Source organism: Onychomys torridus, chromosome 8, assembly GCF_903995425.1.
Source record: "Onychomys torridus chromosome 8, mOncTor1.1, whole genome shotgun sequence".
Classification (NCBI taxonomy): Eukaryota; Metazoa; Chordata; class Mammalia; order Rodentia; family Cricetidae; genus Onychomys; species Onychomys torridus.
Window position 1 is genome coordinate 43,234,919 of NC_050450.1, and position 13,480 is coordinate 43,248,398.

Consider the following 13,480-nt stretch of genomic DNA (forward strand, 5'->3'; position numbering starts at 1 on the left):
ATAGTGAAATCCTGTTTCAAAACAAAACAAAACAAAACAAAACAAAACAAAAAAACAGATCAAAACAAAACAAAACAAAAAACCAAAATGAAGTAAAATTTTTGGAAAATGGAAGCAGGAGGCTTAAGAGTGCTGGAGTTATTATAGGCATGATGTTAATCCCACAGATCAAGAATAAGACCACTACCACAGTTTAAAGCCAAAATTGAAGCAAGCTTTAATTAAATGCTGGCCAGGTGGATGGGCTCTGGCCAGTCTATACTCAGGTTCCTGGGAAATGGTCCCAACCCAAATTTTGCAAGGGCTTAAGAAGGAACATCCGCCTGGGCGGTGGTGACACACGCCTTTAATCCCAGCACTTGGAGGCAGAGCCAGGAGGATCTCTGTGAGTTCGAGGCCAGCCTGGTCTCCAAAGTGAGTTCCAGGAAAGGCGCAAAGCTACACAGAGAAACTCTGTCTCGAAAAACAACAATAACAACAACAATAACAACAACAGCAACAACAACAACAAAGAAGAAGGAACATCTATAATTCACTGCATTTCTCATCAGGTCCAATCAGGGGCAAGCATACATCCTGATGTATTTCCTATCTGTGAACCTTCTGCCCACATGTGATCAAGTACACCCAGTGCAGATGGGTTAGACAGATTTGTTTAGGGGAGTGAGAACATGTGGCTTGTTATCTCCCATAAAAATTAGATTCCAACATTCCAGGAACTCTCTGCCCTTGGGCAAGGAGCTTGCAGATCAGAGACATTTTTGTTTTATGGATCTTTAAGGCATTTAAAACTTAAAATGTAACTTTGGCTCTCACAATGCGTCACCACACCCAGCATATACATTTGTGTTTTCCTTTTTTGTGGGGCTATAGATTAAACCTAGGACTTCAGGCAATTGTATTACCACCTACCTATATCCCCATCCCATTTTGTTTGTTTGTTTGTTTGTTTTGTTTTGTTTTTTGAGACAGGGTTTCTCTGTGTAGCTTTGCGCCTTTCCTGGATCTCACTCTGTAGACCAGGCTGGCCTCGAACTCACAGAGATCCGCCTGGCTCTGCTTCCCAAGTGCTGGGATTAAAGGCGTGCACCACCACCGCCCGGCTCCCATTTTGTTTTTAATGGTTGCTTATTTTTGTGGTGCTCAGAATCAAACCTAGGTTTTCAGGCATGCTGGGTAAGTGGTCTACCATTAGGCTACATTCCCCAGTTCTTGTGTGTGTTAATGAGTAAGTCCCATCTCTGGAAATGTAGATGTCTGGATTCTGGCCTGCAGTGACACTCCACTCTGGGATCTCAGTTGTATTGTGCAGCCCTGGCTGGAAGCCATGGCCTGATTGCCGGGACACTGGCTTTCAAATTGGCTGTTCTCTCCATGTTCCTCATTTTTCCCAAGAAAGTCAGCCTCCTGAGAGCCTTCTCTTCTGACTCAGGAAGGTGAGTGTTCCCACTTTGTATTACTTTCATGGGAGCTTTTGTCTTTGGGGACTCTTGCTTGGTATCATCTTGTTTATTTCCTTTTTTTTTTTTTTTTCTCCGAGACAGGGTTTCTCTGTGTAGCTTTGCGCCTTTCCTGGAACTCATTCTGTAGACCAGATTGGTCTCAAACTCACAGAGATCCACCTGGCTCTGCCTCTCAAGTGCTGGGATTAAAGGCGTATGCCACCACTGCCCGGCTTGTTTATTTCTTTACATGCTACTGCTCATCACTAAGACTCTAGGCTTGATGAGGATGGGATGTGTGTTGGGGGATGTGGACAGGGCCTTCATCTTGTCCCATTGTCAAATCTGTCAGTGATTAGATAACTTTATTATTGATTTATTTTCCTTATGGTTGCCTTTATTTATTTACTTGGTTATTTATTTGAATCAAGGTCTCATACATTCCAAGATGGCCTAGAACTCCACAGGGAGCTGAGGTTGACTTTGAACTTCTGATTCTCCTGTTTCTACTTCACAAGTGCTGGAATTACAGGCATGCACCACCATGCCTAGTTTATGTGGTGCTAGGATGGAACACAGGGCCTTGTGCATACTATGCAAACACTACCAAATGAACTACACCTTCACTTCCATCCTTATGATTAAAAATCTTCATTTGCAATTGAGAAAATTGAAGTCTGTAGTAGGTGGCAGGGCCAGAGTGCAAGTCTGTGAACAAACCTCTGTACCATCTGTCCTTCCATCATGTTGTTGCCTTGCTTTTCAGTCACTGTGTCTGTGGGGTTCTAGAAATTCCTTCAAGGCCATCATGGGGAAGGTAATGGCTACACAAACCTGAAGGAATGTATCTGCTCATCTAGCAACCCTAGCTGTGAGAAGCAACCAACTGCCCAAGGCCACAGACCTCCTAGATTTTGGGAGGATGAAGGGTTAGGAGTCAGGAGAAAATGGGTGATGCCCAGGGTGTATGGACTTGGCAACTGTTGCTGGATATTTGTTTAAACTGTGTAAAGATGTATCACTGTTTCACCTTGCTTGCCTAAGGCACCTGATTGGTTTAATAAAGAGCTGAATGGCCAATAGCGAGGGAGGAGAGGATAGGCGGGACTTCTGGGGAGCGAGAGGAACTCTGTGAAGAAGAGAGGTGAGCCGCCAGGGAGACAGAGGGAGTCATACAGAAGGAAGGCGAGGGAAAAAGCCACGTGGCAGAACTTAGATGAATAGAAACAGGTTAATTGAAGTTATAAGAGCTAGTGGGACAAGTCTAAGCTAAGGCCGAGCTTTCCTAATTAATAATAATCTCCGTGTCATTTTGGGAAGCTATCGATCCAAAGAAAGTCCTTCCACAGGTAACTGTATGGATGAATACTCCAACAAAAAAGTGGAAGGAGAGAACCAACTACAGCTTTGACCTCTGACCTGTGCATGCTCACTGTATCATGTGTGCCTCCCCCCATATATCATATGCATACACAGTAATAATAAATAAATAAAATTAATGCAAAGCTCTATAATCACGACAGTATAAATAGATGATTGTAAGGACAAATTCTAGCCTTGCACGGTGTCTCCAAATTGATCATGTTGTCTCATTAGTACAAATGTGTGAAGATTCTGACAGGGTTCATAACAGCCAACAATGGGTAGCCATTGAAGAGCAGACTACAAAACAAAGACATCTATAGCCGGGTAGTGGTGGCTCACGCCTTTAATCCCAGAGACAGGTGGATCTCTGTGAGTTCAAGGTCAACCTGGGCTACACAGTGAGTTCCAGGAAAGGCGCAAAGCTACAGAGAAACCCTGTCTCAAAAAACCAAATATATATAGTAAAATTTTAAAAAAGAAGACATCTATAAGAAGCCGGGCATGGTGGCCCATGTCTTTAATGCCAGTCCTCAGGAGGTGATGGCAGGCGGATCAGAAGTTCAAGGCCATCATCTTCAATTACTTACATTGAATTCTGAGCCAGCCTGAGCTACATAAGACCCTGGCTCAAAAGGACAGAAACAAGGCTGGGGGTGTGGCTTTGGCAGAGTGCTCACCTAACACTCAGGAGAGGCCCCGGGGTCCATCTCCAGAACCGGTAATAAACTGGATGTGTTAGCACACCCAGGGTGGGAGGCAGGAAGGCCAGGTGTTCTCAGCTACATAGCAAGTTCAAGGTCAACTAAGGCTCCATGAAGCCCTCCCTCAAAACTAATACATATATACATACACACACACACACACACACACACACACACACACACACACACACAGAGCACTTCATATTTTCATATAAGGCCCTGGGTTCGGCCCTCAGCTCGCCCTCCCCCCAAAAAAAGTATACACAGTATGGCTAAAGGACCTAGCATCAGTCATTTGGCTATGAGCTTCCATGAGATATGTTTTGCTTTCTTCCTTTTGCGGTCACCTGCATTTTCTTTTTCTTCCCGCCACCTTTTTTTTCTTTTTGGTGGGGAGGTGGTCTTTGTTTTTTGGCTTTTGTTGAGACAGGTTCTCTCTCTTTCCACACGGCTTTGGCTACCCTGGAATTATGTATACTAGGCTGGCTAGCCTGACAGAGATCTGACTGCTTCTTCTGCTGAGTTTCCCTTCCATCCCCTGACCCCAAGACTCTATGAACCTGGGTAAGTCTGTGAAATCTGAAATCCTTCACAACCCATGAGCACGCACCTCCTGCAGCGCCTGCTGGCTGCCCACTCCCCTTGCCTCTGGTCCCTAGCCCGGGCTCACCTTCTGAGGAGATGTAAGCGGGACGCTGGTCTTGCCCTCAGCACTGACAACCACATCTCCAGGAACGACAATGGGGTCAGGTTGGAGCGTCAGGCTTTTGATCACTGCAGGGTCTTTTCCTTCATCACAGTTATCCCAGGAGAAGCCGCCGAGTCGGGAAGGCTAAGGACAACCACACAGCAAAGGGGGAAGTTGAGGAAAAGAAGCGTTTAGGCACAGCAGAGTTGGATATCTGCACATGCCCTTCTGAGCCCCATGGTAAGTTATACTTGTCTGACCCATTCTTCAGGGGGGACTCCAGTGACAGTCTCCCCAAGTGAGAGGCTAAGGTCCATTAAAACAGGCCTTGAACTTCAAAACTAATGGGGCTGGGATGTGGCTCAGTTTGGAATGCTTGCCTGACATATTGGAAACCTTGGGCTTTATCCCCAGCATTGCACAAACCCAGCATGCGGCACAGGCAGTGCTTGGGAGATGGAGGCAGGAACTTCAGGAATTCAAGGTCATCTTCAACTAGATAACCCATTTCAGGCCAGTCTGAATATGCAAGGCCCTGTCTGGGGCAGGGGAGGGTGTGGTGGTGCAAGTTTGTAATGTAAGCACTCAGGTTAAGGCAAGATGATGTAATAATGTTCAGCCTAGGCCACAAGGAAAGAAGGGAGGGAGGGAGGGAGGGAGGGAGGGAGGGAGGGAAGGAGGGAAGGAGGGAAGGAGGGAAGAAGGGAGGAAGAACTGAGAGGGAGGGGGAGAGAGAGGGAGAACCCACCCCTGACTAAGGAAGTATTGGCAAGCTAAGAGAGGGGGATTTATTATTTGTGGGGGGAGGTTACTTATAGACAGCCCACACCCTAAATCATGCTCATATGGGCAGCACTAATTGGATTCAATGGGTTATTAAAAGGAAGAGGAGATGAGGATGGTGGGCAGATGTGCTGGGCGAATGGAGAGAAAGGATTGTACTGGAGAAGGTCTAAATACATTGTCTACAAGTTGTCAATTAATAAATTAAATATTCTTTTAAGAAGTGGAATTAACCCCACCTAGCTTTGGGGGTACTTCCTCTGATTTCTCACCCTCTTGCCACCCACTTCTCTCCAGCTTTAGGTCACATAGGACAAGCTCCTAGAAGAGTCACCCTTGTATTGAGTCTGGTCATATTCCACCCCGTGTCCAATCCAAGGCCAGCAACAATGGGGAACACATTAACACAGGGCGGGCAGGGAACAACAGTAACCTGGGGCTCACCCTTCAGGGAACAGGACCCACAGGACGAGATCTACAGGGGTCCCTCAAACGATTAGCAATCCCAGGAAATGACTTTCCTGTCTTGCAAGCACATTCTTACTCCCTATATCATGAACCACCACGCCATATCCCCAATCTGAGTCACCCACCCCTTTGCAGAGGCCCTTCCCTAATCTTCCTCCATGTGCCCTAAATCCAACTCATGTGACCACCCTCCCCCAGGAACTCAGGATCTGGAATTCACTCTACACCCCCCTTCCCTCCCCCCCCCACTCAGTGCCTCAAAGGCCACCCACAAGGACCCCCAGCATTGTCATTATCCACACATGGTCTTTGAAAACCTGTCAATCCTGCAGCCCAGCCTGACCTCCATCTCTTAACACATCCGTAGCCACCTGGACCCAGGGAACACCTGATCCAAGCTGGGCCGCAGCTTCTCTCTGCCCGATTTTGGAATTAAGACACAAGAAGCTGTGTCAGACCCTACGACAGGAGACTTGGCACTGTCTTGAGTCAAAAGTTTTAATCCGGGTTGCAAACCTGTACACCTGTGACTCAACACCAAGCTCAAGTTGAAGAAGTAAGACTAAGGCCTCTTCTGTCCTCTGGAAAAGGGACACAGAGTCAGTCACCCATGCTGTCTACTACACCACTAAAGGAGGCAGGCATGGTGACACACACCAGTAACCCCAGCACCTGGGCGGCCTAGGCAGGACGACTCCAAGTTTGAAGCCAGTTTGGGCCACACAGTAAGACCCTGTCCTCACAACAGAACAAAAAGCAATATAAAGCCAGGCACAGGGCACAGTGCCTTTAGTAATCCCAGCACTTGTGAGGTGGACACAGGAGGCTCAGAAGTTCAAAGTCATCCTCAAATACAGAGTGAGTTCACAGCCAGCCTGGGATGAAACCCTGTCTTTAAAAAAAAAAAAAAGCATTACAGGGAGCAGGGACTAGTATGGCTTTGGGGTGACACTCGGGAAAACAGACCCGGGTTGAAGTCACAGCCTGGCACACATACTGCCTTGGAGCCCTGGTTTCTGCACCTTTTAAGTGGGGGTGCTCTTATCTTCCTCTTAGGGCTGTTGCAAAGGTGAGGACACATAAGTAAGAGCTCATGACACGGTGGTCTGACACCAAGCATGAGTTGGCTCACTAAATGACAGCCATGTGTCTCCCTGGCCTGTTTCCTGCCACCGTGAGATCCCTTTGAGCCTGTCAAACCCCATGCTCAAGCTTCCTGGCCTGGGCTCCTGATCCTGGAATGAAAGGCCACACTGTGACTAAGAAAGGCAGGGCCAGGGTAGGGACCAGCAGGTATTTCACTCAAACTTCATTCCCCAAGTATTTGTGAAGCAACTATTTCAGGCCCTGGATGCAGGGCTACATAAACAATAGGAAGCAGTCCTGGCCAGCCTTGTGGGGCTTATAATAGTCTAATGCAAATAAGCATGACCCAGGCTGGCAGTGTTAACTCAGTGGTAGAGAGTTTGCCTAGCACGCCTGAGGCCCTGGGTTTAAACCCAAGTACTAGAGGATAGAAAAAAAGGAAGAGAGGGAGGGAGGGAAGGAAGGAGGGAAGGAGAATCCACCACTGTAATCTGAGTACCAGAAGGTGACTCGGAGAGTAACTCGGGTCTTAGGGTGGCTGAGAGGCGACACTTAAGACATTCTTTCAGGATCAGAAGTCAGCCATTGATACAGACAGAGCACAAGCAAAGGTCCTGAGGTGGAAACTCAGCCGGTTCAGGCACTGCAGAAAGACGAACAGACCAGCCATGTTGAATGAGGGGTCTTGCCGACACTGGAGGGATAGCAGACTCATTTGCCATAGGCCCTCACAGGTCACAGCCAAGAGAACACCTTCAGAAGGAAGTGCTATGCTTGGAGGAGAAGGATGGATTGGGGAGAGGGGGGGTCATAAGACCAAGTGAAAGAACGGCTGAGTAGTAACCTGGGCTGAAATGGGGGGCTGCTTTTCCCAAATCAGCAGCCTGATTCACACGGAGGATTGACTCTGGGCTTCGGGAAGTTTCCAGAGTGCCGTTTTAGAATCCTCCACCCTCTCCTGAGCACCTCTTCACCCAGCCCTAGGGAACTTCTCCCAAGATGTTTTCCCCCTAGCAGGGCCTGTGGGCAGTTACAGCTATGTGGCATCCCAGCAGCTGAGTCTAGGTCCCTAGGGAAAGGGAGCACAGGGATCACCAGTGTCTACCTAGCAGATGCCAACCCCAGCCTAGACCAAGCCAGAATGTGACAACAGGAAAGACGTGGCTACATAGGCAGAATATAGTGACAGCTACAGGCATAGGTTAAAATCACATACCTCTCACTAGCAGGTGCCTCGGGCCTGTTAACTGACCCCTGGAGGTTTAACTTCTTCCTTTGCCAAAGGGGCATAACTACGTCTTCTGCCAGGACGATGGCCAGAGTAACAAGTCTGTACACTAAGAGCAACAGGACTCAGCTCCTAAGAGCAGCCAAGCTGCTCGTTTGAATTTTCTGTACCAGGCCCGAGAAGAGTGGGAAGATGTGACAGGGATGACAATATGGCACCCCAGAGCAGGTGCTAGAACAGAAAGAGAACATTCACGGAAAACTGATGAGACCCAAAAAAAGCCTACTTTAGTTCACAGTAACGGACCCACACTGGCTTCATGGTTTTAACAAGCATATACTGATAATATAACAAGGGCAACTAGGTAAATCCATGGAATTCTATACTATCCTTATAAATTACTCCAAAATTAAAATCATTAGAAAAGTTCTCTACACCCGGCGATGGTGGCGCAGGCCTTTAATCCCAGCACTCGGGGAGGCAGGACCAGGTGGATCTCTATAAGTTCGAGGCCAGCCTGGTCTACAGAGTGAGATCCAGGACAGGCACCAAAACTACACAGAGAAATCCTGTCTCGAAAAACTGGGAGGGAGGGAGGGAGGGAGAGGGAGAGAGAGAGAGAGAGAGAGAGAGAGAGAGAGAGAGAGAAGGGGAGGGGAGGAGAGGGGAGGAGAGGGGGGGGGGGGAGGGGAGAAGAAAAGTTCCCTGTAACCTTAGCAATTGAGAGATAGAAACAGGAGGATCAGGAGTTCAAGATCATCCTTAGCTACATAAAGAGTTTTAGGCTAACTGGGGCTACAGAGACCCTGTCTCAAACAAAAAAAAATTTTTTAACAAGGAAAAGTACAAAAGTACATAGCACACAGTAGGTATACAATAAATGGCACACACTATACAACATAGAGTCTAGTAATTGCCCATTATCTGCCCAGCACAGAGTCAGCCATTCTGCTGTTATCTGAGTCACCACAGCCTAGGGTCACAAGACCAGTCAACAATACAAGGAGGAAGCCAGATCTCCGGAGGCTCACTCACTCAACTGGCCACAGTCCCCCACCTCAGCCCGACTGCAGAGCCAGGTTCTGAGCACATAAGCCTACACAGAATAGATGTAAGGCTCAGAAGTGTCACTCACTGAGAGATCTTGAGTAGGTCCCTCATGGCCAGAAGGAGATTGGTGCCTACAGTGCCTGAGTCCCTCCAGATTGGCTATCTGAGCCCCTGATGTTGAATGGTACCCACAGGCAAAGTTCAAGGGAGAATGAGGAATATCCTCAGGCCTACAGTCTCTAACTGGACTCCACCTCAACAAGGCCGGATGTGGAGCCAAGACTAGCCTTCTCAGGCCACTCACCAGGACACCAAGAGACCAGTTGCCTAGCCTCTGGGCAAAGGAAGTCAAAAGGTCCTTCCTCCCACGTGTAAGACCAAACAAGGCCAAGGCCATACTGGCCTCAACCACACTATTCTCTTGGCTTCTGCAAACACCTCCTTCATGAAAGCCCTCACCCTGTGCTGACATCACACCCATTTTACAGACAGCAGACCAAGGCTCAGGTCGTCCACAATCGACAACGGAAGAGGAATCCGACGTCACCCCCCCCACACACCACTTGCAGTCTCATCCCTTTCCCGTTTACCGTCCGTCCTGGCTTAGACGAACCGCCCCGAGGGAGGGAGGCAGGGGCTGTGGAGGATCTGCACCTTTTGGCCACAGCAAAAGGCAACGGGACTGGGCTTTTCCCTCAGAATGACGGAACTTCTCTTTCCCAGGGGTCTGCAGCGTGGGAGCAGAAGAGAGACCAGGAAGTGAAAGACTGGGGGTGGAGGGAGCCTCAGTGGCTCACAACCAGGAGCAGCGGGATCACACGGCTGGCCCTAGTCTCTTGGTGGCCAAGTTTGGACCTCCGGGCCTGATCAACCGTCCCACCCTCAGAAAGACCTCAGAGCCAAGCAGAAAACAGGGAAAGGGAACAGCGGATAATGCAGCGAGTCACAGGCTGAGAACCTGGGCCTCGGGCCGCTGCGATGGCATTGCTGCTTTGCACCCAGAAAGTGTGGTACAGAACGAATCGGAGAAGACGAGTCCCTCCGTGGATAATCGGGACCCAGCAGCCCCTGGCTGCAGCTGAGGGTCTGTTTCAGAAACTCCAGGGTCGAGGGTACTCACGCGCTTCGGGCCGAGGCGCGCAGGGGCGGCGGGACCCGCGAGCAGCAAGCCCAGCACGAGCAGCAGCAGTACACGATGCATGACGACGGTCGTCGTGGTGGGTCTAAGCACTGAAGCTCACAGGTGCCTTTAAAGCCCGCAGGTTGCTAATGCAAAGCTTGGCCACGCTCAGCGCTCCTCCCTGTGCTGCCCAGATTGCAGGCCCGGGGAGGGACTCCTCCGGCCACGCCCCCAGTACCGCCCGCTTCAGCCCCACCCTCAACGGCCTACTGCAGGGGCAGAGCCAGCAGAAGAGAGACCAGGAAGTGAAAGATTGGGGGTGGAGGGAGCCTCAGTGGCTCAACAACCAGGAGCAGCGGATCACACGGCTGGCCCTAGTCTCTTGGTGGCCAAGTTTGGACCTCCGGGCCTGATCAACCGTCCCACCCTCAGAAAGACCTCAGAGCCAAGCAGAAAACAGGGAAAGGGAACAGCGGATAATGCAGCGAGTCACAGGCTGAGAACCTGGGCCTCTGGCCGCTGCGATGGCATTGCTGCTTTGCACCCAGAAAGTGTGGTACAGAACGAATCGGAGAAGACGAGTCCCTCCGTGGATAATCGGACCCAGCAGCCCCTGCTGCAGCTGAGGGTCTGTTTCAGAAACTCCAGGGTCGAGGGTACTCACGCGCTTCGGGCCGAGGCGCGCAGGGGCGGCGGGACCCGCGAGCAGCAAGCCCAGCACGAGCAGCAGCAGTACACGATGCATGACGACGGTCGTCGTGGTGGGTCTAAGCACTGAAGCTCACAGGTGCCTTTAAAGCCCGCAGGTTGCTAATGCAAAGCTTGGCCACGCTCAGCGCTCCTCCCTGTGCTGCCCAGATTGCAGGCCCGGGGAGGGACTCCTCCGGCCACGCCCCCAGTACCGCCCGCTTCAGCCCCACCCTCAACGGCCTACTGCAGGGGCAGAGCCAGCGGAGCAAGGGGCGGAGCTGAGTGCTGAGGACAAAACAAGCTCTACGAGAGGCGGGGCCGATTGAGGGCGGAGCTGAGGGAGGGGCGAAGATAAGAGGGCGGGGAAGGGCCGAGCGCGGGGGGCGGGGCTGCGTGAGGGGTGTGGCTAAGAGGAGGGCGGGGCCTGGCCGAGCGCGAGGGAGGGGCTGAATGCAGAAGAAGCTGGTATCAAAGCGCGGGATGGGGCGGGGCTGAGCGCCGGGGCGAGGGGGGGAATGGGCGGGGCTTGTTGGGAGGGGAGGGGCGAAGCTCTAAGACTGGTCCCTAAACTCCCGGAGGTTATCTTCTGGAACCCGGGAGGTTCTGATTTTTTACCCCTCCCTCCTCCTTCTCTGCAGAAATGCAAAGGTCTCTGGCCGTTTCCCGCTTCCGAGGCCCCTGAGGCTTCTTGAGAGTCCAGAGATTGACCTCTTTAGTCCGGAGGAAGCACCTCCGCCTGGGGCCGAGCAGAGAGGGCGGTGGCTTATCGGGATCCGCGATCTTTAAGACACCACCATATACTTTCCAAAGCACAAACAAAATACCAGAAATGTCAGCGTTGAGAGGACAGAGATAGCACACAGCGCCACTGCAGCAGCCCAAGGAGTTCGAAACCTCCACTAGTGACAAACCCCATGGACTTCGCGGAAAAGAATTTCAGGACTAGCCGTATGGTGAAGCAGAGTTGGTGGTTTTATTAAAAACATTTGAATATAGGTTTAAGCATGAGGCTTATGGGACAAAACGGTGCTCAGAACAAAGTTGAGACACACTGGAGAGTTGGTGGGGGCCTTCTCCGAGACTCGAGTTTCGGAGTCTGACTGTCTACAAGGTTCTGGAAGCTTTTTGGAATTCCATTGCTCCACGGGTTTCTGGGAACACTCTCCCTGTTTCTTTATTCGATAACTAAAGTTACAGGTTGGCTCCAGAGGTATCTTGGGCAGGGTTCCAAGCTGGTCAGCTAAAACCAGAAGCCACTGAACTTGCTCAGGGGGCGAGTGCGCGTGCTTCTTAGGTCAACGGAGTTTCTTGTAAGATTGTGAGAAAATTGTAGATTTACAACTAGGAATGAGGGAGAGCGCCTTAAGCAATAGGTAATTGTGCTGGGATACTTGCTTTTCTGTTCCAACGAGATTCCAGGTGAAGGGGCTCTTTTTTTCCTTCTTATCTCCCCCGATTTTTCCCTTTCTTTCTTCTTTAAGAAATAAATCAGTGTGGTCTGTCTTCAGTCTGAGGTACCCTTAGAACTTCTCAGAGTCACTGATAAGCAGGGGGTTCAAGGTACCTCTCTCCCCTGATTCGGTGACTGTCACCTGTTTCTTTGAAAACTGTGAGCCTTGGAAAGCTATAAGCAGTCCTCTAAGGCCACCATTAAAAAGGGGAGCAGGCTGCCGGGAATCGTGGTGCATGCCTTTAATGCCGGCACTCAGGAGGCAGAGGCCAGAACAGCCAAGGATACACAGAGAAAACCTGTCTTGAAAAACCAAAAGGAGAAGAGGAAGAGGAAGAAGAGAAGGAGAAGGAGGAGAAGGAGAAGGAGGAGAAGGAGAAGAAGAAGAAGAAGAAGGAGAAGAAGAAGAAGAAGAAGAAGAAGAAGAAGAAGAAGAAGAAGACGAAGAAGGAGAAAGGGAGCAGCCTCAATCAAGCCCAAAGATGTTCATTAGATAAGACCGTCCTAAACCAATAGGATGGACGATTTCAGGAAGGAGCTATGCTAAAAGAATGCAACAATTGTACCTCTGAGTCCCAAATTAGAAATGCTTTATGTGGGACTTCAAACCACTGTCTTTCATTCAGCACCCCAGCCATGTTTGCTTGCTCTCTGTGCCCCTTTCTGCAGAATGGTTTTTAAACTGCTTCTTTTTCACAAATCTCTTGGGTTTGTAATTATAGAGTGAGGGTCTTGCTTCTTACTTTGTCTTGCCTCAGAAATACTCCTTCAAATCACCATAAGAAGTAGGATTGTAGCTTTTAGTTACGAATGAATAGCCAGTGCCTGACAGAACTGTCAACTTTAAAGTGTCTTTTAAGTTACATTTTTGTTTTATTTGTGCTTGTATGGGGGAGTCAGAGGACAATCTGTGAGGGAGTTTGGTTCTTTCCTTCTATCCTGTGGGTCCCAGATATCAAATTCAGATCGGCAGGCTTGGAGCAAACACTTTAACACAATAAGCCATTCTCACTGGCCTGAAACAACAAATTTTTGTTGCTTACGGGCAATGGTGGCACACACTTTTAATCCCAGCATTCAGCAGGCAGAGGCAGGAAGATCTCTGTGAGTTCAAGGCCAGCGTGGTCTACAGAGCAAATTCCAGGACAGCAAAGGCTACACAGAGAAACCCTGTCTCAAAAACAGATGATAATAATAATAATATAAATAAACTTCCTTTTGGTATTAACTTTAATTTTTTTTAAAACAGGAGATATTTGTTTGTTTGTTTATTATGTATACAGTGTTCTGCCTACACATATGCCTATAGGCCAGAAGAGGGCACCAGATCTTACTATTGATGGTTGTGAGCCACCATGTGGTTGCTGGGAATTGAACTCAGGCCCTCTGGAAGAACAGCCAGTGCTCTT

General features: G+C 49.6%; 1 protein-coding gene across 2 annotated transcripts; it reads right to left on the reverse strand.

Annotated features, from left to right (window-relative positions):
• Window positions 1–4,134: 4,134 nt before the first annotated feature.
• LOC118589708 (ganglioside GM2 activator-like) lies at window positions 4,135–10,839 on the reverse strand. Of its 2 annotated transcripts, none has more exons than XM_036197215.1 (2): window positions 10,596–10,839; window positions 4,135–4,340 (listed from the first exon to the last, which is right to left on the reverse strand). In XM_036197215.1, the coding sequence occupies exons 1-2, from the start codon at window positions 10,674–10,676 to the stop codon at window positions 4,164–4,166; spliced, it is 258 nt and encodes an 85-aa protein (XP_036053108.1). In that variant the 5' UTR covers window positions 10,677–10,839; the 3' UTR covers window positions 4,135–4,163. The 2 variants fall into 2 exon arrangements, with proteins under 2 accessions (XP_036053108.1, XP_036053107.1); XM_036197214.1 differs by lacking the exon at window positions 10,596–10,839 and adding an exon at window positions 9,932–10,171.
• Window positions 10,840–13,480: the final 2,641 nt, after the last annotated feature.